Raw genomic sequence first — 22,405 nt, forward strand, 5'->3', positions numbered from 1 at the left:
CACGGCTTCAGCAGGGGAGAAAACCCCAAACCAGGGAGAGCTGAGGCACTGAGGTGATGGCAGCAGGGAGTTTGGCCAGTGCAGTATGGCAAGGATTGCTGGGGAGATGTGCTGGGTAAGAGCTGAACAGCCACAAAAACTCCTGCACCTTTTATATAACATAATTGCGTGCTTTATTGATATACACAGTAAAGCAGTATATAATACAATAGTAAGGCATATATTTGGTGAAATTTGGTATGTTGTGAAAAAAATGCAGAAAAACAGAAGTTTATAAAAATAATTAGTAAATGTTACAGTGTTGGTGTTAAAACACAATATATTATGATATCCAAGTAATAAACCAGTACTGAGTAACGATGAAATAACATGCCATATGGTATTTATGTATTCAACTACACTGATTATGTTTTACAGTTTAATACTTTGTCATTATAAGGAATATGAAATAATTCCCAAATTATGCTTAAAAAAGCAGCAATAAAGCTTTCAACTTTTTAAATACTTTTTGACAGACTCACTCCAAAACTAAGATCTAGAAAGTAAAACAAACAAAACAAAACAAAACCCTGATGAAAACAATCGTGCAATCTCTTTTTCCTCCGTAATTTTTCTGAAGAGAAGGTTTAATGTATAAGGGGGAAAAAAGAAGAAACCCATCTCTTTCTCAAATCGCAATTTAAACCTTCTGGTAAAAAAGGACATGAGAAACAATGAGGGTTCCTATTGTAATCAAATGTTAAAAAGCTCTTTATTAGGAAAGCAGAGGTTTGGGGGGGATTGTACTTTCTTTTGGTAAATGATTAACGTTGTTATTACTTAAACAATGAGACCGGGTCACACAATGGACACGTGGTGATGACGGAACTTTGTCATACATAATTGTCAGGAACACCACAAAACCAAAGTGAGGTAGAAATAGCATGACTAGCCATGTTCAATGTTAACTAGCATTCAAAATAAAATCTTTCCCAAGTTTAATTACACTTCATACAAGAAGAGGTAACAGATTTTTTTTACTCTTGCAATATAAAGTCAGATGGTCGTGTTTCTATGTATTTTATGGTAAAATTAAAAGCTGGTTAAGAAGATGAAGTGGTAAAGCTTTTGCTGACAGCACCTCATACCCAAACCTCTCTCTCACAGAGCTGCAGTCAAGCTGGCCGATCTGTTTCTCTATCAGCTCCTCTCTGTCTCTGTTATTGTTAATTGTGCAGGGATTACTTGTACAGAGAACCGGGGAAGGAGAAAGGACCAGGGCCTTTGTTTTGGTGATAAATATTCATGGAGCAGTGTGACTACCTTCACCTGATCACCATTTGAGGCAAGAACAGCAGTAACTCTTCCACAGCCTTTCCCAAAGGTGGCTTGCAGCACCGCAGCTCCTTGGGACCGGCTGCTGCAGCAGGATGAGACAGGATAGTGGGAAGCTCAGGGCTCCTATTCCAGAGGGTGGAGGATCTCCGTGCTCATTACCAGCACTGGGAGCTGGACAGAGCTCTCTGGGTACCCTACTTGTGCTTTGGGTCAGAAGCCAACCCCACAGGGGGCTGGGGGGAGCATCTCCCTCTTTTCTCTCTTCTACAGCAAAGGTGACAATGAGGGGAGAGCTGTCCCCAGCCCTGCTGAGCCCCAGGGTTCAAACCAGTAAGGCAATGTCTATGTTCCTTTACTAAAAGTATCCAGGAATTCAGTCAGCAGAGGAAACACTGGCACACAGGATGGTCGTTAACTTCTTTCCTTTCCTTCTTTCTTCTGAGTTTTTAATTTTTTAATTGATTTTTTTTTTGCAGGCTCTGTCATATAATGTGCTCTTTCATTTAATTATTGCAAACTAGCTGTGTAGCTGTCCAAAACCAGGACAGTAAATAATGTAAATCTTAATTTTATTGGAAAGATAAAATGTAACTACCTTCATTGGAAGTTCAGGTTTTTTGGTTATTTTTTCTAAGCCAGCCCTAGTCAGACAAAACCAATGAGAAATGTAAGGTGATCATTCTGGTATCACTGCAGGAAATACTTTCCTTTTTTTTCTTTTTGATAGGCAAGGAAAAGAACACAGGACATGAATCTCTCTGATACTGTTACAGAGCTGAAATGAAACTAAACAAATGCACTGCCTCAGTATATTTTTTTGTGTTTTTTTTTTTAAGGGGGTTTCTATAAACAATTATTTTTATAAAGCACACTTTAGTTTACAATCTTTCATTATAACTGTTATAAATTTTTTTAAACAACCCGAAATGCGTTCCATATAAAGAAATGGCAAGTTATTTAGCTATCAAGATTTTACATGTAGTTCTCTTATAATTTTTGTACAATTGCATAGACGTGTAAAACCTGCCATTGTTAACAAAACAGTAACAGACTTAGGAAACTACTGAAATCTACAGTATAGTACCACTACCCTTCACAAAAATATAGATTTGTTTTCTTGTAAACTCTTACAGTCTAATCCTCTTTGTAGTATGAATATTATAAAAACCATGCGGAACGCCTGAAGTTGTAAAACACATCTTGCTATTCTAACACCTTGTCGTCGGTCATCACGGTCACTAAGGTTTCCATCGCTCTTCCCAGGTCATCTGCCATGTGGAAAAGGCTCCCTACATTGTGGCCTGAAAAAGAAAGTCAAAGAGGAAGTTAAACCAAGAGGATGTGGCAGCACGTGGACAGGAAAACTTCCCAGATCCGTCATTCTCCACGTGCTGCTCGCCACCATCCCCAGAGGGGACTTCCAGAAGTCTCCTGGATGAGTCCAACAGGTTGTCATTAGCAACAGCTGCCAGGTTTGTACAACACTTTAACAGCAGCACTGGCTTGAACAGCTCTGGCAAACCACCCTGCAAATAAGCCATCTCCCCCCTGGTGATGGAGCTTCATCATTATCAATGTGCACCAAAAGCAACAATTAAGTCCATTGACATCACAGAAGAGTTTCTGACTGTTGCTGCAAGTGTTTGAGTATCCACTGTTCTATCAAGGAGAAAAAGAGAAACAAACAGATCAGGAGTAATTAACTAAATCATTGAAGCCAAGAGGTCTCAGCAGGATACCTGCAAAGATAGATATAATGATGACCAAACTAAGCAACTCAGTTCATTCAATAATTTTTAAATATCCTTTCCTTTTTGGACATCAGTTCAGCACAAACAAAGATGCCACAATTATCAGCTAACTACTAAGGAGGGATTCACTTGTACATTTCCCTTCACCCATAACCACTCTGAAGTCCTAAGAGGGTATTATAACCACAACCTCCTGCACAGAAGTGATGAATGAACACACAGTGCAATTCTGGGGATGAAACCTGCAACTGTCACACTCGTGTCACCAGATCAGCAAATGGTGATGGGTGGTAAGAAATGGCTTAATCACAATTAGAGATCAAATGAACTCGAGGATGGGGAGACTGAATTGCCAAAAATTGCCATTTTAGCCCCTGGCACACCTTGTCTGGTCTCCCACCGCTGTTCAGAAAAGTGTCTCTCTCCTGCAAGTCCTGTGTGAGATTTCAGACCTCTATGACTGTCTCAAATACCCTCTGGCACCTCAAATGACAGAGATATCATGGTTTAAACAGCTGAACCTTATCTGGAGTCTTCCTCCTGAAAAAATATGACTGAAGAGAGAACAATACTGAGATCTGGCACCCTACAAGATAAGGATCCAAACCAAGGACTGAGTGTTCAAGATTTCTTGCAAGGACAAGGAGGAATCAGCAGACAGAAGGTCTTAAACCAAGCAGAAGGAAATTATACTCCACACAGCACATAATTGTGTTACTGAACTCCTCACCACAGGCTGATGTTGAGGCCAAAGACATAAATGAGTTAAAAGAGGAGATAGAAAATAATTGCTGAAGAAAGATTTATTTAGATGCAAAAAAGTGCTCGAGACCTCCAACTCAAGAGGTCTCCACACTGCAGAGTGCCAGCAACTGATCATTTATAAGTGAAGTATTCCTCAATAAAACTGCACATCACCCTGGCCTGAGGGGGTTTGATTTACTCTCTAGGAGCACTTGTGATAGAATATTTATCTGAAAAACACAGGAAGTGCCATGCCATCTGCCCACAACTCTGGTTCTCAGAAGTGCTTTGCATTAGGCTGGATGCTGAGTCCTCACCATGGTCCTTGAGGAAGGAGCACCCAAAGGAGGGAAGGGCATGACCAGGACATCCAGGACACGCCTTTCATGCAGTCCCTACCTGTAATGTGCTGGAGCCTGACTGACCACTGCACACCTACACAGTGGCTTCCCCTCCTGACACAACTGCAACAGGAGTGAACCTTCCCTGTGGGGAAAATCAGACTCACCATCCTCCTGCCAATGTTTGTACATTGTGGCAGTCATGCACTGCTGACATTTCTACAGTAAATCAGAGCCTGGAGTGATCACAGTTCAGCAGCTTTTGTAGAATAGAAAAAAAATACCTCAGAACTATTCAGAGAACCATAGAATGGTTTGGGTTGGAAGAATCTTAGGAACCATCTAGTTCTAACCTCCCTGCCATGGGCAGGAATGCCCCTCACTAGACCTGACTGCTCAGGAACCCATCCAACCTGGCCTCAAACACTTCCAGGGGTGGGGCATCCACAACTCTGGGTAACCTGTGCCAGTGTCTTGCCACCCTCAGTTAAGAATTGCTTTCTAACATCTGGTCTAAACCTGCTCTTTTCTAGTTTAAACCACTGCCTGTTGTCCTATAACTATCTGCCCACATAAAAGTCCCTCTCCCTCCCTTTTATAAGCCCCCTTCAGGAACTGGAATTCTCCCCAAGCTTCTTCTCCATGCTGAACAACCTCAGGACCTTTTTTCTTCTGGGGAACTACGACCACCCTCTACATTCAAATACTATTTTTTTTAAAGTTGTTGGAGGGTTTTTTTTTTTTTGTTTGTTTGTTTTTTTTTTTAAATTTAGCATTGGTGATACAAAACTAGGCTGGATCTAAACAAGAACTATTCAAAAAGCTGCCCACTGGATAGTGAGCTGTGCTGTGACACAGCTTGCCAGACAGCAATACAAAAAAATACTTGGTTCTGGTATCTGGTCACAGTTTGCTAACTGCACTAATGTGCCAAGAAACAGATGCATCAATCAGCAATTTCTTCCATACATCATAAATGTATAGCCATCCTATTCATCTGAAGCAAAACCTTGTAATTTCCTCATCAGCATGACAAGTAACTGCTTATGAAAGATTCCTGCCAAGTTTTGGTCAAAACAGCTTATTTTAAAGTAAATGTATCCTACCACATTTATTTTAGCTGTAAGGGATAATCTCTGTCACTGGCATCACGCAGACTGAGATCAATCCAGCAACTTAAACCATCACAAGTGAAAATCTGACAAAGCCATATGAAATCAAGAACACGTGGGAGATCCTGGTGCAGACCAGCTGAGCTGCTGAGCTGCTCTACTCACCTGAAACTCTGACTGAAACTCCATGACTTTTTGGGAACATTCTCCTGGTATAAGCAGAGCAATGCTGTGACTAAGTAGCCAGCTGTGAGAGGCTGCCCATGGGGTGATGGGCTCACATTCAGATTTGTGATTTGTTTCTAGAAAACTCCAGGGCTCTTCAGGATTTCAACACTGCCCATTCCCAGGAAGACTGATCACCCTTTTGGTAGGTTTAGAACAACCCAGACTGCTAAACTGCATTCTCAGAAATTTACTGTTTTGTAATGCCAAAATAGAGCTAGGTCTAGAAAGAGTCAGCCAAAACATCAACCAAAAACACACACAAAAAAACCTTTCAGATGTATGCCACAGTTGGTATAAACTGCTACATTGGTCAGGCAATTAGAAGTCCTTATGGATCCACAATCCCTAGGTACTTTCTGATATTTAAAAATTACAGAAATGTCCAATAGTACTTTTTTTCTCTTTATCTGTTAATTGATATAATACTTTTGAAATAACCATGCTTTGAATGTGATCTCCCTCCCCAAAAGCTGCCCAGATGCGCGCTGCAGTGATTAAGGAGATACAGCTCCCTCTCCCCCACAACATCCACACTCCCTCTCCAGCTCAGGACTTAATTTCCTCTGCATAAAAACTGAACACTCCTGTCTTCTCCAGAGCCATCTGAGGTCAGAGCTCAGAGCATGGCCACAAAGCACTGCTGACTGCAGTCTGTGCTGACAGCTGGACTGGAAATGCAGGAGCAGCAGGGGGACCACGGTCTCCAGGACAGCCCTGGGATGGCAGGATGGGCCAGAGGAGCAGGGGGTGGCTGTGCTCCAGCCACACAACTGGCAGACCCTGAGCTGGGTGCCACTGCACTGCCAGCAGGATTTGTGCCTCTCTTGGACATGGGAGTAGCAGCCAGGTTAATTGAGACTGCAAAGAGCTGGGAACAAAGGACATGATGATTTCCTGGTACTGTTTCTGCAATGAGTGCACCCTCCTGTCATGTCTGTACCTAAATCAGTGTTTAAGTTCACTGCTTCCAGAGGGCTCTGCTGCTGCCACTGGATGCTGCTCACTTGCCCTCTCTAGTACTGAAATGTAGGACGTTGACATTTTTAATTAAGAAGCAAATGAGAGAAATACTGTCGTAAAAGCACTTGGAAAAATAAAACCCAGAACTTTCCATAATTATTCACATTTCTAAAGTAATGCTATCAGAAGAAGGCATTAATTCCATTCTTCTTTTTTTTTAACATTAAAGCTGAGAAAGTCTTATCCATGCTTGAGGCACTGAAAGGTTGAAAAATGCTGCTATGTAAAAAAAAAAAAAACCAAACTACTAGACACTTTGAAATGCAGCAGTAAACTCAAAATGGACATGGACAGTATTAACTTCAACTTATGAAATCCACAGCTGCCATTTGCTTGGAAAGCAGAAGACACCTATTTCTGCAGACCCTTCTGGTCACACAGAGAATGATGTGTTTCACATCTGCTGAATTTGCTTCAGAGACTCTAATGGAATCAAGGCCCATGGGTGTGGGCACAGTAACAGAATACCAATCTTATACTACAGCTTGTCAGAAAAATAAATGTGGAACATTCAGACTTGAAAGAGCGGATTGAAAGTAAATTGAGAAATCCCAACACAATACAGGGCCTTTTCTAGCAGAAGAGATTTCTATCCCTTTCCTGACAAAAGAAAAATCCTTCCTGTTGGTGACTTGGGTTTTGATACCCTGATTAATATTGAGTAATGCCACAAAATCCACAGGATTACACACAAAGACAATACCAAATGTGAGTAATGGAATCAAAATCTGGCCAGGTGGGTTTTAAACCACAGGATCTGCCTTTGCATGTACAGACTCACACCTAAAGCAGAAGCTGTTCTATACCTTAGCTCATATCCTTCATAAGCAGGTGGACAGTTGCATTTTATATTCAGCTCTCCAAGTTATCAAGGTCCCTCTGGAACCATTAGTGAGCACAAACTCAGCCAGAGAGTGCACAGCAGTTAACTGAAGTCAATTTTTTAGGGTTAAACTGCTGGAATCAGATCAGGTAGAACATGCCAAATTTTTTTGTTGTTGTTGTTAATTACTTGTATTGAGTATACCCTCTGCAGAAGAAGCTTTTTTTGAGTAATATGCACAAATGTGAATGAGGATAGTGGAAATCCATGACCTGTTTTTGCTAAATGGGAGAACAGTTCTCAGAGTACATAAGCTGAGAACAAGCAGGGTTCAGTGTGAAGTATTTCCCATTAAATTTCTGGATTTGTACAGTCTGCTGATGCCATCTCAAGCACCCTTTTTTGACCCATATGAGAGGACTTGCCATTCAAGGACAGACTTAATCTGCACCAAAGGTCTGACACCCTGAAGCAGCTGAACCTGCCCCAGCACCTACAGCTGAAGCAGAGAACCTCTGTATTTCAAGGCACCACATCAGGACAAATCCTGGCTTTCCCAGGGCACCCTGTCAGTGACTGGGGGTTCACAGCAGCTCTGTTAAGAATGTTTCCACCAGCCCCTCCCTCTGTAGCAGCAGAAGTTTGCAAACCAGGTTACCCTTCAATTCCTGCCTCATCCACACCGAGCGTCTTCTGTGCAGAAAAGGTCATTTCACAGCTACTGCAACTGCACTCAGGCACTCTCTGAATATTTTATCTTTAATAATAATTTTCACTAGAAATTCATCTTTCAAACGCTGTGTCTGGTTGGCAAGTGAAGAGCAGCTTCAGAGAGGAAAAATCAAGGCTCTGGAAATGCTTTCAAAGGAGCTGTGACAGCGCAGTGCAAAACGCTTTCCTCCATTAATGAGCAGCAACACACAAATTCCAAAACCTATTTTGCATCAAACCAACCATGTCCAAAGTGCACAGTGAAAACCATGGCCCATTTGCATTGCTGAATGCAACACTGTGGAACTGGTGAATGTTAGTAGCATTCTTCTTTCTGCAATAGTACATCAGGAAATTAAACCACCTGAATTTCTCATACCTCTCAACTCTCATATGTCTAAAGAAATATAAAAAAATCTGTTTAATCACTGGAGATGATGGTTGGTATACTGGCACATATGTGTTTGTAAGCAGAACAGCAAGAGACACCAGTCTCCCTGTTGCGCTTACACACAAGAGCAACAGAACATAAATCAGTGACTGCAGAATATTTACTAACAACGTTTATCATTCAGAGGCTTAATTTCAATGCATTATTTTCACCACCCCATTCCTGATTTTCCACCTCTGAGAGCATGTAAGAAAATGCAGAGCCCTGAGCTGACACTGTCTCCACTGAAAGTTGAGAGGTACACCACTGTTGCAGCACACATGGGGAATGCACTCAGCAAAACCAAACAAAACCCAAAGCAAAATAAAACCACCCCCAGCCTGCACCAAACCCAAGCAACCCCGTGCTGTGTCACACACATGCTGGGCACAGAAAGCAAGCTGTGACAAACAGAAGCCATGGCAGTGAGCCTGTGTCTCACTAACCTCTCTCACTGGCTTTCCAGGGGCATTTCCTCCTTTAGGAACAGAGAGAGGAAGTGAAATAATTATCAGAAAGAAAGGAAAAAAAAACCAAACAACCACACATGAATATATATTTTACACTGTAAAAGACACTTCAGTTTCCATTTAGAAATTTAACATTGAAAAATGCATTTTTGCTTAAACAAAGACCAAAAGTGCACTGAAATCCACGGATGGTTCTGAGCTGATTTATTCAACAACAGTTCTGTAACCTGTGGCTTGGTTTAACCTCTCAAAAACACTTGAGAAAACTACTTACACCAACTCACACACCTGTCAGTTGAGAATAAGGACTGCAGACAAGATCTGAACTTACTTTCTGAGCATCCTAATTAGCAAATCTGAGTACTTCTACAATCAGTGCAAGTGGCAAAAACATTTTCCCCCAATGTCAAATTAATTTACCCAGACACTACATTGGATGGTGGCCTACATACACTGAGGTATGCACTGATATACATGCCTGAGTGTGCACACATAGTTCACACCTACAGGGGTACACTGGAACGCAACTTGCTCACATTCAGGATAATTATATTGCAAAATGTGTTTGCAATGTGCTGACCTGCAAGCATGGTAACACTGAGGGGGCAGAGGGAGAAACAAGAGAAAAAAAGCTCAAGTAAAAAGGGAAAAAAGAGAAAGTATCTTGTCACGTTCAAGTACTAAAAAAATGGAGTCCATAATGGGTTTAGCTGCAAAGATGCTCCTAAGAAGCCTTCACAGAAGCCATACTTTGATCATGCTGATTCTTCTCAAACACTTCCCATAGCATATTTTGTTTTTAGAAAAGGGAAGCCAGGTGTTAATCAGCAGCAGAAACACCCCTTTGTTCACCAGTCCCACTGTCACTGTCCCACTGCTGGCAGCTCTGCCATGCCAGGCTTGCAGTCCCAGTGAGAAGCCACTGCAGCAGATGCTGCAGGATGATCTTTGCCCCAGAGCTGCTGTAAATGATGCAGTTTTAAATGATGTGTGGGACACTGGGGAGAGAGACGGACACATAAGGGAGAACACATCAGTCAGCATAACAGTAACCTAATTACTGCTGAGTTTTGCTCTATGGCAGGCTGTAGGAGAAGGGAAGAGAGGCAACAAACAGCTTTATGGGTATTTTACAAGCTGCAGAACAAGGGCCAACAGCTGAGCAAGGCAGAGCAGAGGCAGTACAGGAGAGGAGGAGAGGGCAGAGGAAGGAATGGCATCACTGACCAGCATGGTCTGAGCCATGGCTCCCACAAACTCCAGGCAGTGGAAAGGGCTGGGGCAGCCTCTGAAGGCCTGGACAGCAGAGGTTACCATTTACAGAACAGAGGAACCTTTGGTCCCTTCCTGTCCCTCTCCCCAGCAGCACACTGCCTATTAAAAAGGACAGCAATAGGTTCAATAACAGTGTGCTCTGCACATGGGTTTTTATTCTGTTCCTCAGTGAAATCTCGACTCCAGGGATGTCTTTACCACAGGTGCTGGTGCTGAGAGGTTTCACTTCAGCTCTAAGGACTCCACCTCACAGGCCTGCCCAACCTTCCAGGACTTACATGTGTGTCTGCACAGCCTGAGACCTCCTCTGGCACTCTTATCAGGAGTCACAAATTCCCTAAAAAGTGCTTTCCAAAAGAGGGGATGAGAATATTTCACCACTATCAATCATGTAACAGCAAATCCTTGGAAAGGAAGATACAAAATCTATTGTGTACCTTGGTAATTCTCTCAGGAAGAGCCCCAGGGTTTAGGTCAGCTTAAGGACTCCAGAAATTGCAGCATAGTACAGCTTGGGTCCTGAAAGAGTCCTGGGGCAGGAATGGGACCCAGCAGGAGATTAGCTTGGGTCCACAGTTTAGCTTTGGGCAAGAAGAGAAAAGGAACTGCATACCAGCAAAACCCTGGAGTTCTTAAAAACGCCTTCCTGTCTGCACAAGCACCTACAACTGCAGCTACACAGTGCTTAATTTAAATCTACGTGAGACAGACTGGATTCTGCTTGGAAATGAATGCATTTAAAGGTAACTGGGGTAGCTCAGCACCACTCAAAACAGCTGGTGAGGACAGTCTGTGGTGAGTAATCAGCCCTAGAATTTGTTAAATGCAGCAAAGATCCACGCTACTCCAGCAACAGCTAATTTCTTCTGGAGGAAGATTAAAAAGGGTTTAATGGATTTTACGTTGTTTTCCTCTTTGCATATGAATGAATGCCTGTTTCTAAGTTCTAAGGCAAGGAGTATGGTTTGGCATAAATTGCAGAGGAAGAAGATTGTCTATATTGCTGCAGTACTGAAAATTTGTGTTCTGTAAGGCATCCAAATACTGATACGCAATCCATGGATGCCTAATCATCTATTATTTCTGCTCAAATCAACATTTCCTGTCCTTACAAAATAGAAGAGCTTTCCTTTTTTTTTTTTTTTCTTTGGAAAGCTACGTGGCATTGCATCACAGGCAAAGGTAGACAGCAAGTGATCACATCAAGCCTGAAAGCAGAGGCACCACCAAAAACTTCATGCAGGAGTCTCTGCAGATCCAGGTCAAAACAGAGAGCACAAGGCAGCTACTGCACTGAGCTCAGGAAAGGGACAGGCTGCACAAAAGGGAGATCTGGGTCTGCAAAGAGCCTTTTTTCTCAAAAAAAAAAAAATCTGTTCAAGTTTTATTAAATTCATTACCATATTCTTAGTTTACACCAGAACTGGGCATTATAAAACAGGGAAGACCTAGTCCATCCCACCACTGTCCCATCTGCAGAGAAGCTCAGCTCAATCAGTTCTGCTGAGCAAAAGGGATCTCAGTCACCTGGGCTCACTGTGGTAGGGTCCAGGACCTCAGCACACAGAAGGTGACCCAACCCAGGAGAGGCCAGGGTGTCTCAAATGGAAGAGCATTTCCAGAATACTCCACAGGACAGTAACTCCAGGGTACTCTTTCACTGACCCAGTAAAGTGTGAAAAGAAAAGTCTGCATCATGAGATATTTTGCTGTCAGAATAAGAGAAACTGCATTATTTGCAGTGCTGAAAGTTGCTAGTTCCACTTAGGATGTTGGTCCCATTCATGACAGAGCCTGGCTGATGCACAAGCGAGAGGAGGAAATGTGACTGGTGTGTTTTAATGTGACTGAGATAAAAATAAAACTCCTAAAAAAGGGTGCTATTCTTAGTGCCATTTATTTATTGCTGTGGGATCTGGTAATTTCACTGCACCACACCACAACTGTGTTAAGCAATACCATGCCAAATTGTGAGGACCAGTCCCTGTCTAAATGTTCTCACATTATGTCATGGCCTCTTAGCTCTTTTAAGCCATGATGGTCTCATTTCTAATCAGTTTTGGCTCCCACTTCTTCATTATCTCCCAGCAGGGGCCCAGCATTGCAAATCTGTGAAGCTCTTTCACCAGCTTCAGTTAGTTCAAGAACTTCTGCCCCTAAATACCTCTGAGCTTCATTCACAGAATGCATTTGCCTTGAAACCATTACTGCAAAACTCAGCCTGGTCCACCAAGAGAGCCACCTGAAGTGGTGCAACTTGTTCATCCTCAGTGCTGCAGGAGAGATGAATTTGGCTTTGAAAATCCTGCCAATCTTACTTTCTAACTGTGAACCAATTCCCTGGAGATTTAGTAGTTTGGGCACAAACACGGCGTGAAAATGTTTTCCTCTGTGGCCCATTATTGAGCAGGGTCAAATAAACCACTGAGGTGGCATTTAATGGTAGATTTCCACTAAATGTCAGACCTCTGGCTTTGACATCTGTTTTGAGTTAGCACAGCAGCTGTTTGAAGCAGCTGCAGCAGTTGTGAATTTGCTGGGAGCAGCAAAGTAAAAGAGGAGTGGATGGGAAACCTTTTAGATTAAAAGGAAAGAAAAATTCCTTAAGGACAGCAATCATCAGGTATTCAGCAGAATTCCTCTCTCCAGAAATTAAACAGCTTTTGGCACCAACAGCCAGCTGTGCAAGGAGCAGGAAAATCCTGTTCTCCTTAGGAAATGCCAAGAACTGCCAAAAGGTTAAACTGAAGAAACAAGCAAATGAAAAACCCTATAAAAGGTGTAAGGTACATAAGTTGCTGCATCTGAGGTCTGCTTGTACAGGTGCATGACACAATTTGTTTTGCACTTGTTTCTCTAAAATACATTTAAAATGATGTCATGAAGCCTTGATGACCTTTTATAAACAACTTTGTGCAGCAAAAGCTTGAAAAATATAATCTTAAGGAATCTCTCTCCAGGTGAGTGACAATCACTATGGATTTTTGTAGCCTTGTTTCAGAATTCCAAAAGAAGAGTCACTATTTGCTTTAGTAAACTATTTCCCAATCTGAGCAAGTCTTACCTTCAGGTGCTTTTGACAATATTTAGGTTAAATATATCTGTGATGCTTAACTACACATCTGTGCACCCAAACACAGAAATTCAGTCCTTTTCTCTCTTCACTGCTTGCTCAGTTCTGAACTTTTCTCACAACCAAAGCCTTCAAAATCCTGTTTGCTTTTGTCATATTGTTCTGAACTCCTCCAAGTTGTTGTTATTCTAATGGCAACAGGACACCCAGAATTATCTCCTTGATTCAAAAGGCCTGCCACTCCCTATCCCTCTGCAGTGACATGCTGATATTTAGCTAGAAATTTAACACACTTATTTTTACGGGCCACAAAGAAAACATTTTTTCATAAAATCATTAAGGCTGGAAAGGACTTTTAAGACCATTGAGTGGAACTGTTAATCCAGCACTGCTGAGCCCCCTCCCAATCCAAGTCCTCAGGTACTACATCTACCTGTCTTTTAAATACATCCATGGCTGTTGATCCAACACTTCCCTGGGCAGCCTTTTCCAATGCTTGACAACCCTTCCCCTGAAGACATTTTCCCTAATATCCAATATAAACCTCTCCTGGCACAACTTAAGGCCATTTCACCTTGTCCTAGTGCTTGACACTTGGAGAATAGACCTTGCCTCACCTTGCTTCAACCCCCTTTCAGTTACTTGCAGAGTGACAAGGTCTTCCCTGAGCCTCCTTTTCCCTGAGCCTCCTTTTCTCCAGGGTGAACAACCCCAGCTCCCTCAGCTCCTCTATCACAATCTATTTCTGAATGGCAGACTGGGACAACTGCATTTCTGCTACCTGACAATTTCTGCATTCTACTTAATAAGAACCAATATAACAAAAAGTATTGTTTATAGATATGTGCTATTATTTGTTTCACTTTATTCTTCTGTTCCTGAACATCTACTTAACACCTGTAACCTGAGATTCAATGCAACTTGTACTGGAAAAAACCAAAATTTCACTTGCACCATGCCTGAGTCCTTAACACTAGGCTGTCTTCTCAGGCTGCTCTGCCAAACTGCTTTCACTCTTCTGCAACTGCACTTTGATCTCCTGTTAAAGATTAGAAATCTGAGATACAGATTACACCTCTCAACAGCTAAAAGGCTCCTAATTCAGGAGTTGGGTGAGACCAATCAACTCTGCTTCCTTTTCTTCTTCCTGCAATCTTGAAAATGTTAAAGCAGAGATGCCTGATGCCAGTGGATTCTGACTGACCACAGCACCTTCCATGACACACTGAAAGTCTGCAGGAGGCTGCAGCACGTCAGATGTCAGATGTAAACTCTGTGTATGCAGGTATCAATTGAATATAACTGAATCATTAAACTGGGAATAGAAGAAAACATCAATAACAGAAATTTACATGAGCTCTCAGCAGCCTCTATCAACCAATGAATGGAAATCCACTTACCCTGGCTTTAGGACAAACTATTTCTTACAGAGAGCCTGTCTATTCCTATACCTCAGCCAAAGGAATTATACTAACCTGGCATTCATGCAAGTACATCAAAAGATATATGCAGAACAGAGAGACATAATTGAACTCCTAATCTCTTTAGCCAAAACCTGGTACAATTCCCAAAAAACTGAACAAGTTTCTCTCCCAGCTGGCCTAATCTTTTTGTGTAGCCCAAGGGAGGGGAAGAGGCAGATTGTGGCTCAGCCTGGCAGTGCCTTGGCCAAGACCTAAAAGCAAAGTCCTGTGGGAAGCCTGGCTCTGCTGGGCTGTGCCTGCTCCTGCTGCTGCACCAGGAGCTCCTCTCATGGCTTGGCTGAGGGGTCTCATGTCAAAGGCTGTGCCCCCTCCTCACTCACAGCCCTCCATCCAGCTAGACAGTATTTTTGTTCTCCATGGCTGCTAGTCACAAAGGGAAGAACAGAAGCTGCAATACCTTTTGTGGATGCTCATGATCATCTACTATCTTTTCAAGATTTACTGAATAATAGACAAAATAACGAAATACATGCTAAATGTTGCACCCTGAGAATGAAAATCAGGAGCTACAGCTTAATTTACAAAATTAAAATATTATCTGATTTTATCAATTTCACTTCTTTTTCCTCCTAGATTTTATATTCTCTGAGTTTATTGCATGAAGCTTTGTATTTTTCACTAATAAGATAAAGAAACATTTTTGATTCTCAGTGAGCAGAAGGTGATGTCTACCAGACTGACCTCTACCTATTTATTCTATACAGAAATGAAACACTCTATTTCAAATATCTCATTAAATATAGTTTCATAAATTGCTCCTATTTCACTGCAAATTAAGCTTGTTTTTAAAAAGAAACACTGCCAGTGTCATCACCTATGAATACAGCTTAGATATCACATTTGGTGAATATTTTTACTCATGGGATACCTACATGTGACTATGCAAGATCTATGTACAACATATTTACACTAATGATGGTCACTAATAAGAAAACACTGTGTACCTTCTGTACAAAGCAACTTTAAAATAAGTCCATTTCAATCTACATAGCAATATTAGGAAGACTTTTAATCTGCTGTCTCTCATAGCAATTATCTAGGCAAAACAAGGGCTGGACAAAAGACTTTTTTACATAATGCTGAGGTGGAGATGAGCACAGTTGACAATTTATTGTATCAGACTTTATTCAGTGATATCTTTCTAAATGATTCCATCCTTTGATGTGTATTTTGAGACCTTATACAGCTTATATTGACTTTTATCCCACTGCTGACAGACGGCTTCTGGTGAGAGCCAAACTTGCTTTGAAACCAAAGGATGGAGAAAACCTGACTCCACTGAAAGTTTAGTACAATGGTTAAAGCATTTATCTCCTAAAGAAGAGCCCCTGAGTGATGTGTGAAACTTGTGCAAGGGCCCTGCAGGAAGTCTATGCCCCCTGAAATCCACTTATCAGGCTGGCAATACCAGGCCTTTCTCTAGCCAAGGAGCTGAGCCTCTTTCACAGCAACAGCCAATATCCCAAACTTCCCATCTCCTTCTAGGAATCTCAGACATTTTTCTTGGCAGCAGGAAGAAAAAATTTCTTTTCTTTTCTTCTGGGCTCAGAAAAGAGCTTAAAGGTTGCACAAATAAATTCTGGTTATACAAAAGCCTATTTTTAGCAAAAAAACAGGAATGAAAGAAATGGAAACACTGGAAGAAAGGCTGTGGCTGTATGAATAAGTGCAGCCTGTGCTGCACAAACCAGCCCCCCGCTCGTTTTCCCTTCTTGCCTCTGGACCCGAGGGCTACATGGCTGAGAATTTTGACTTAGAACTCTATTTCAAACCACAGTCTTGGAGAAGGATAAGAACAGATGGAAAGCTGTGAAAAAAGGAGCATGGCAAAAAGGAAGCAAAGAAAATGCTTGGGGAAGAAAGTCTCTCAAAGACATTGTCTCATCCACAAGGGCTACCTGTGGAGGCAGCTCAAGGTAAGGAGGAACAGGCTGCTCCTCCACTCTAAACAAGACAGGTTTCCCTACAGCTATTGTTGAAATGAAAACAGAGAGCAGCAAAAAGCCTGATACCAAAACACAACCCCCTGAAAACATCAAGGAACAGAAAACACTTTTATATTCTTCCCTCTCATCTGCCAAAGGCAGCAGCGCTCACCTCTGGAGCTGGGGAAGGAGTTGTTGAGCTGCTCCATCACTTCCTCCAAACCTGTGCTTGTGTCCTGGGGAGGGCTGAGCAGCTCATCCTCACCTGCAAAGCAAATCCACACCACTGCATGAGAGCCTGTGCTAACAGTTTGTTTTGCCCAAGTCCTCCTCAAAGCTAAGGCTGCTCACTCAGACACATGCTCTGCTTAGTGTACAATAAAAATTTCAAAGGTGAATTTTGTTGACTCTTACTGATCTCTTTCTTTATAAGGGAAACTAAATGAGGAATTTGAGACAATTAACACTATTTTATTTCACAAAAAGGGATTTAAGAAATTGACTCTGGTAAAAGAAGTAGGGTAAAATGTCTGCTAGGAACATCCAGTTCCATAAATGACACTCATCGTTTCAGCTTCTCTCATTCTATTAATGGAAAAAGAAATTGCTGTTGTGAGTGCTGCTGTTGAGCAGCTTTCTAATAGGGCTGGGTTCATGTTGGCACTGCTTTGCCTAGCTGTGCAAATCAGTAGAAACCCAGATTCTCATCTGCATCAGTATTAATATTTCTGACAGTTTAATTGCATCAGATTGGCGCTCCCAGAACACTCAATTGTACTGTAAAAGGCTTTAGCAGCAGTTTAATAAAGCGAAATACATTTCTCCCTCTGAATAATTTCTATAACCTGATTATAGGGCAGCAGCTTAATGGGAAATTCAATACATTTTATTTTTACTGGGTTTTTTTGCTCATGGTTTCATATAACTGAAATCCATATGTTGTTTTTAATGCAGATCATGGCCTCCAATATAAATAAAGCATCTTGAAAAAAAAAATACCTAAAGTATATACTTCAAGTGAGATTCTCCTTTTTTAATAGATGTCTTTTATCTCTATTAAAACACAAAAGCAATTTTGCCTGCTCTAATAACTGAGTTACATACTTCTTTTGAAAATGACTTAATGACCCTTTATTCTAACACGTTGTGCCCTATTTGAATAGGAAACTGTCTGATTTTCTGCTAACATTTACATTCTTTAAATGTTGAGGTGCTTCATGCTACTGAAAAACCTAGAAAAAGGGATGAAAGGAGCATTTCAGGGGTGCCTATATTTAGGCTGGGAGTTTAACAAGATATATTTCTGACCAGGAGTGATTCCTCCCACTCCAGCACAAGAAGTGGGATAGAGTGTCTGCAAGAAGCACTTAATTCATATAAATGATGGTCTTTGTATCAGCTTCTTTTATTCCATTAAATGGTCTAAAAATAGTTGCTGAGGCTGCTTGCAGTTTGTTCAGCTTTTGAGTGGTGCTGGGCTGACACAAATCAACTCACACCATGAGTTACTTTCACATCAGGCATTGTACTGACAAAGGTGTCTTAGCAAAAGCAATGTCCTTGCAGCCTCTGCTGAATGTCAAGGTGAAAACTCAGAGTGAGATCACACTGCTTCTACCCAAGCAGAGGATTTTATCAGCCTGAAGAAAGCCTCCTGGCCCTAAAGATCTCAATAAAAGGGCAGTGGTTCTGCTGTCCTGGCCAAGAACTGAAGGTACCAATTTCCAAATATCCTTATACATGCTGATATAACCCACACTACCAATCCTCAAAAATGTTGGTTTTTTATTTAAAATGCAGTATTTTGAATGTTTTCCTTATTTAGATGATATTTTCTGAGCATTTTCTTGTAAAGGACAAAGTAAGACATGAGCCAAGCAACTTGACAGAAGTAAAGATATCTTCAGAGCTCAGTCTCCTCTCTTTACCCAGAAGAGCCTTCCCCATTTGTGTTTGTACAAAAGGTTTAGAGAGCGAAGTGAGTCTCAAATATTCTGGTGGTACCTGAACAAATTAAAGTTCAGAACAGCCTCTTGCCTCATACACTTCAGAGAACTCCTCTGCTGCTACCCTGCTGGGGAGAAAGGCCAAGGATAAGAACTTTCCCACTGGGACTCCATGAGGAGAAAAGCAGAACATTTCTGCTTGCCCAGGTGTACTTCAAGTTAACAAGGAGTAAGTTCTATTTGTAAATGAGGGCTTGAGTGGGTCCCTGCTTTTAGCAAAACACTGCTGCTGAAACACAGCAATCTCTCCTCAGCAAAGCAGAAAGATGAAAGTGCAGTGGGTTTTCAAATGCAAAAACAGCTAAGGTGTAATTTGAAAGAGAAAAACACACAAAAGCTACCACTACCTTGCCTCATTGCCTGAGACACTGAGAGATCCTCAGTATTTTCTCAAAAATTATGGATCCCTCAATCCTGGGCACATGGCTGCTGCATGGCAGCATTATTTACACCACCACTCTGGTTCCCTTCACAATTCTGGAGTATTTTAAGCTGTGCTTCAGAAAACTCTGAGCCTAGCAAGCAAAGCTTTCTGGTGTGAAAGGACACTTCACAAACTGAATTAGTTGTGGCTTGTTAGCCTGGTTAGTAATTCTTTTTATAAGCTCCACTCCCTGCTGCCAACAGTGTGGCTCTGCTGAGCCTCAGTATGATCCTACTGAGAGCATCCCACTGTCCTCCCACATTTTGGCTCTACTGAACCAATCAAATAAATTCAAGTTATGTCTAAATATTTGCTTTAAAAAGTTTTAGCAGCTTATATGACTCTGACGTGGTAATCAATTAATGCCAGTCTCTCGAGGTAAATGAGAATAATTTTATATTCTATTCCCAAATGAAAAGAAGTATATTTTTGTATTTTGTTCCACTAAAGTATGAAATTTAAAACCACAAGACTTTTAATAAGATGGCTGGGAAATACTGTCTTCCTATCTTTTCTTTTAATTGTATTTTAATTCACATATTTTATGTGATGAAATTCATGACATTTCTCCAGAAAGCTGATGCAAATTAGACCACTACTAATATATTTTATCTACTCTGTGTATGGCATACATAACAAAATATTTCCACACTGGTAATATGATTAATGAAAGGTCCATTTTTACTTTTTACATAAATTCCTGTCACCTGTGATTGTACTATCACCCCCAGGATTTCAACTTCATCATTCCTAAAGGTACTATTTATTTCACATTTTTAACTGCAGATTGTACAGAACCCATCCACTTTGATACTGTCACAGGCTGAAATTATTGCTCACACTTGGAATGGAAGAAAAAGCCTCCCCAAAAGCTACATTTCCCACTACAACAGCACTTTAGACACAGCAGAATATGCCCTCTCATTAAAATTCTCACTGCCATTGACACTTTCACTAATAGCAGTGAAAAGCTCTCACTAATGTACAGAAAATAAATTTCTCTGTATGAAGCTGAATATTATCATCAGAATTGAAACATCATCTTGTTGAAGTAATATAAGTGCATTTGCTTAAAGATGCTGAAAAGACTGATTGCTTTTTTACTAGCAGAAAATCCTTGCCACTTGGTAATAAATACTTACTAATTTTGTAACAGACAGGAAATTAGGAAAGTGCCACATGGCAGTTACTAAAAGCACCAAAATAATAATTCCAACCTCCAGCTACAGAATATTATTATTTAACCTCACTCCACAACTCCTATGATGTTCATTATCACATCTGATGTGATACTTAGAAAAGCCACTAGATGAGCACTGCCTGTGAAAGACAGCTCCATCCTCCTGATTGAGCCACAACATATTGAAAATAAGATCAGATCATTTAACATGGGGATGACTAATCATACATTAAGTCTCTTAGCCATAATTAATATTATGTACATTTAAATCAGTCATGTCATGCTTCATAACTGAAAGTCAGTTTGAATAGAATAGTCAGTCAGCTTTTCAGCAGCATTTGTTTTCAGAAGTCAAGCCCTGGCCAAGCTCTGTGTTTAATATCAAAATATCCAAGCTACTGGGTGCATCATGATCAAAAGCAAAGCCTGAATCATAATGAAGATGCAAAGTGTAAACAGCTAGATGACATTGAAGAGCATTGCAAATATCTACTTCATTTCATTTGAACTAAATGGAAAAATGTTTCCTGTCTTTAAGGATTTTTTTCCTGGAAAATGGGACATAATGATTTTTTGTGACAACCTGAGCTTCATTATCTTACCCATGGTTTCTGAAGTCTGGCTGCCAACTACACGAAGAAGCATTGGCTGACTGCTGCCTGACCTCTGCAAAGAGGTAGAAGGAGATGACAGTGTTGTACCATTCACCTTGGCATCTGCCTGTGGCTGAAATTGAAGAAAAAGAGTAATACATTGCTACAACAGCTCACTACTTTATATCTCTGTATTTTTTATTTATTCCAAGAATACACACAATTATAGTATTCCAGGCAACCCCAACAAGGGGAGAGAGAATGATGCATCTGACTCCATCTTATCAGAATTAATTACTTTATTATACTATATTATTCTATATTATATTACATTCTATTACATTACATCTAACCTGAATCTGCCAAGCCCTCAACTCTGCACACCACTGCACAGCATCTCGTGACTGTCAGCTGACAGTCCCGACACACACACTTGGCCCTGATAGGAAATAAAACTCCATCACTCTGGGTAAACAATCTCCATACTGCATTCTGCTTTTGCACAGCACAGGCACAGCAAATAAGGTAAGAATTGTGTTTTCTTTTCTCTGAGGTTCAGAGAATGTAAAAACCAGAAGTATTCTTGGGAAGAACTGTGCCTCGCTTTTCTCTGTGAAGTGCAATGTGGCTACACACAATTTTCAGCCTGTTTTTAAGTAAATTCATCCATGCAGCCAACGCATTTTAATTCTGAATAAAACAAGGAAGAAGACTAAATAAGAACACCAAAACCCGATTCCATATTCTCACTTGCAGCCTGTAGAACAATTTTGTAATTTTGTCCTTTTCTCTGACTCGCCTCTACAGACAGGATTTCTTGGTATGTTCTCGTTATTGGTAACGCTTCACACCCTCTTTGGAAAATCACTCTTCAGAGACCCAGAAGAAATGCCCGAGGACTCACCTGCTCCAGCAGCTGCCTCAGCCTGTGCAGCTGCGACTCCAGCTGTTTGTTGTGATCCTCCAGGATCTGCATCCTGGCCTCCAGGCGGCCCTTGTGCTGGCGGAGCAGCTTGGCCTCTGCAATGAGCTCGGCGTCGCGGGGGCTCTGCGGAGACACCGGCATCATCTCCGGGGGGGACGGCAGTGGGGACAGACCCTTGTGCTCGTGCTGCTGCTTCAGGCGCTCGTACTCTGCCTGCAGGTTCCTGGTGGGAGTGACAGGGGGCAAAAAGCTTTATGGCCCTGCACGGGGCAGTGACAAGGCGCTTCCTCTCCAGTGCTGTGATGTGTCTCACTTTTCAGGGCTCACCTGCACCAGCTGCCTTTCCCTCTCCTGAATCCACACACCCGTGGGCTCACTCCTTGAGGATCTGCACACATCTGGTATTAGATGGATCTGTGGTTCAAGCTGCCTAAAGGCTCTTGGCATCACCACAACTCACAGCTGATTTCCTCCCAGGGCACCTCATGCAGGAGGCTCCAGACACCCTCCCAAAGCCAGGACTGGTCTTTCCTGGGCTCAGCCCTCCCTCAGCTTCCTGCCCTTTTTCCTTCC

General features: G+C 41.6%; 1 protein-coding gene across 12 annotated transcripts in view; it reads right to left on the reverse strand.

Moving 5' to 3' along the window:
• Nucleotides 1-1,654: 1,654 nt before the first annotated feature.
• DMD (dystrophin) overlaps nucleotides 1,655-22,405 on the reverse strand; it is a 971,087-nt gene continuing 950,336 nt past the window's right edge. For 7 of the 12 annotated variants that reach the window (XM_050969742.1, XM_030234274.2, XM_050969728.1 and 4 more), the window contains 4 exons: nucleotides 21,812-22,055; nucleotides 20,917-21,040; nucleotides 16,877-16,969; nucleotides 1,655-2,618 (listed from right to left, as the gene is read on the reverse strand). In XM_050969742.1, the coding sequence (XP_050825699.1) occupies nucleotides 2,521-2,618; nucleotides 16,877-16,969; nucleotides 20,917-21,040; nucleotides 21,812-22,055 (559 nt within the window). In that variant the 3' untranslated portion in view covers nucleotides 1,655-2,520. Of the gene's footprint in view, nucleotides 2,619-8,923; nucleotides 8,956-16,876; nucleotides 16,970-20,916; nucleotides 21,041-21,811; nucleotides 22,056-22,405 lie in introns of all 12 variants that reach the window. The other 5 variants (XM_050969735.1, XM_050969772.1, XM_018913507.3 and 2 more) reach the window with 1 other exon arrangement.

The sequence above is a fragment of the Serinus canaria genome, chromosome 1 (genome assembly GCF_022539315.1).
Source record: "Serinus canaria isolate serCan28SL12 chromosome 1, serCan2020, whole genome shotgun sequence".
NCBI classification, from domain to species: Eukaryota; Metazoa; Chordata; class Aves; order Passeriformes; family Fringillidae; genus Serinus; species Serinus canaria.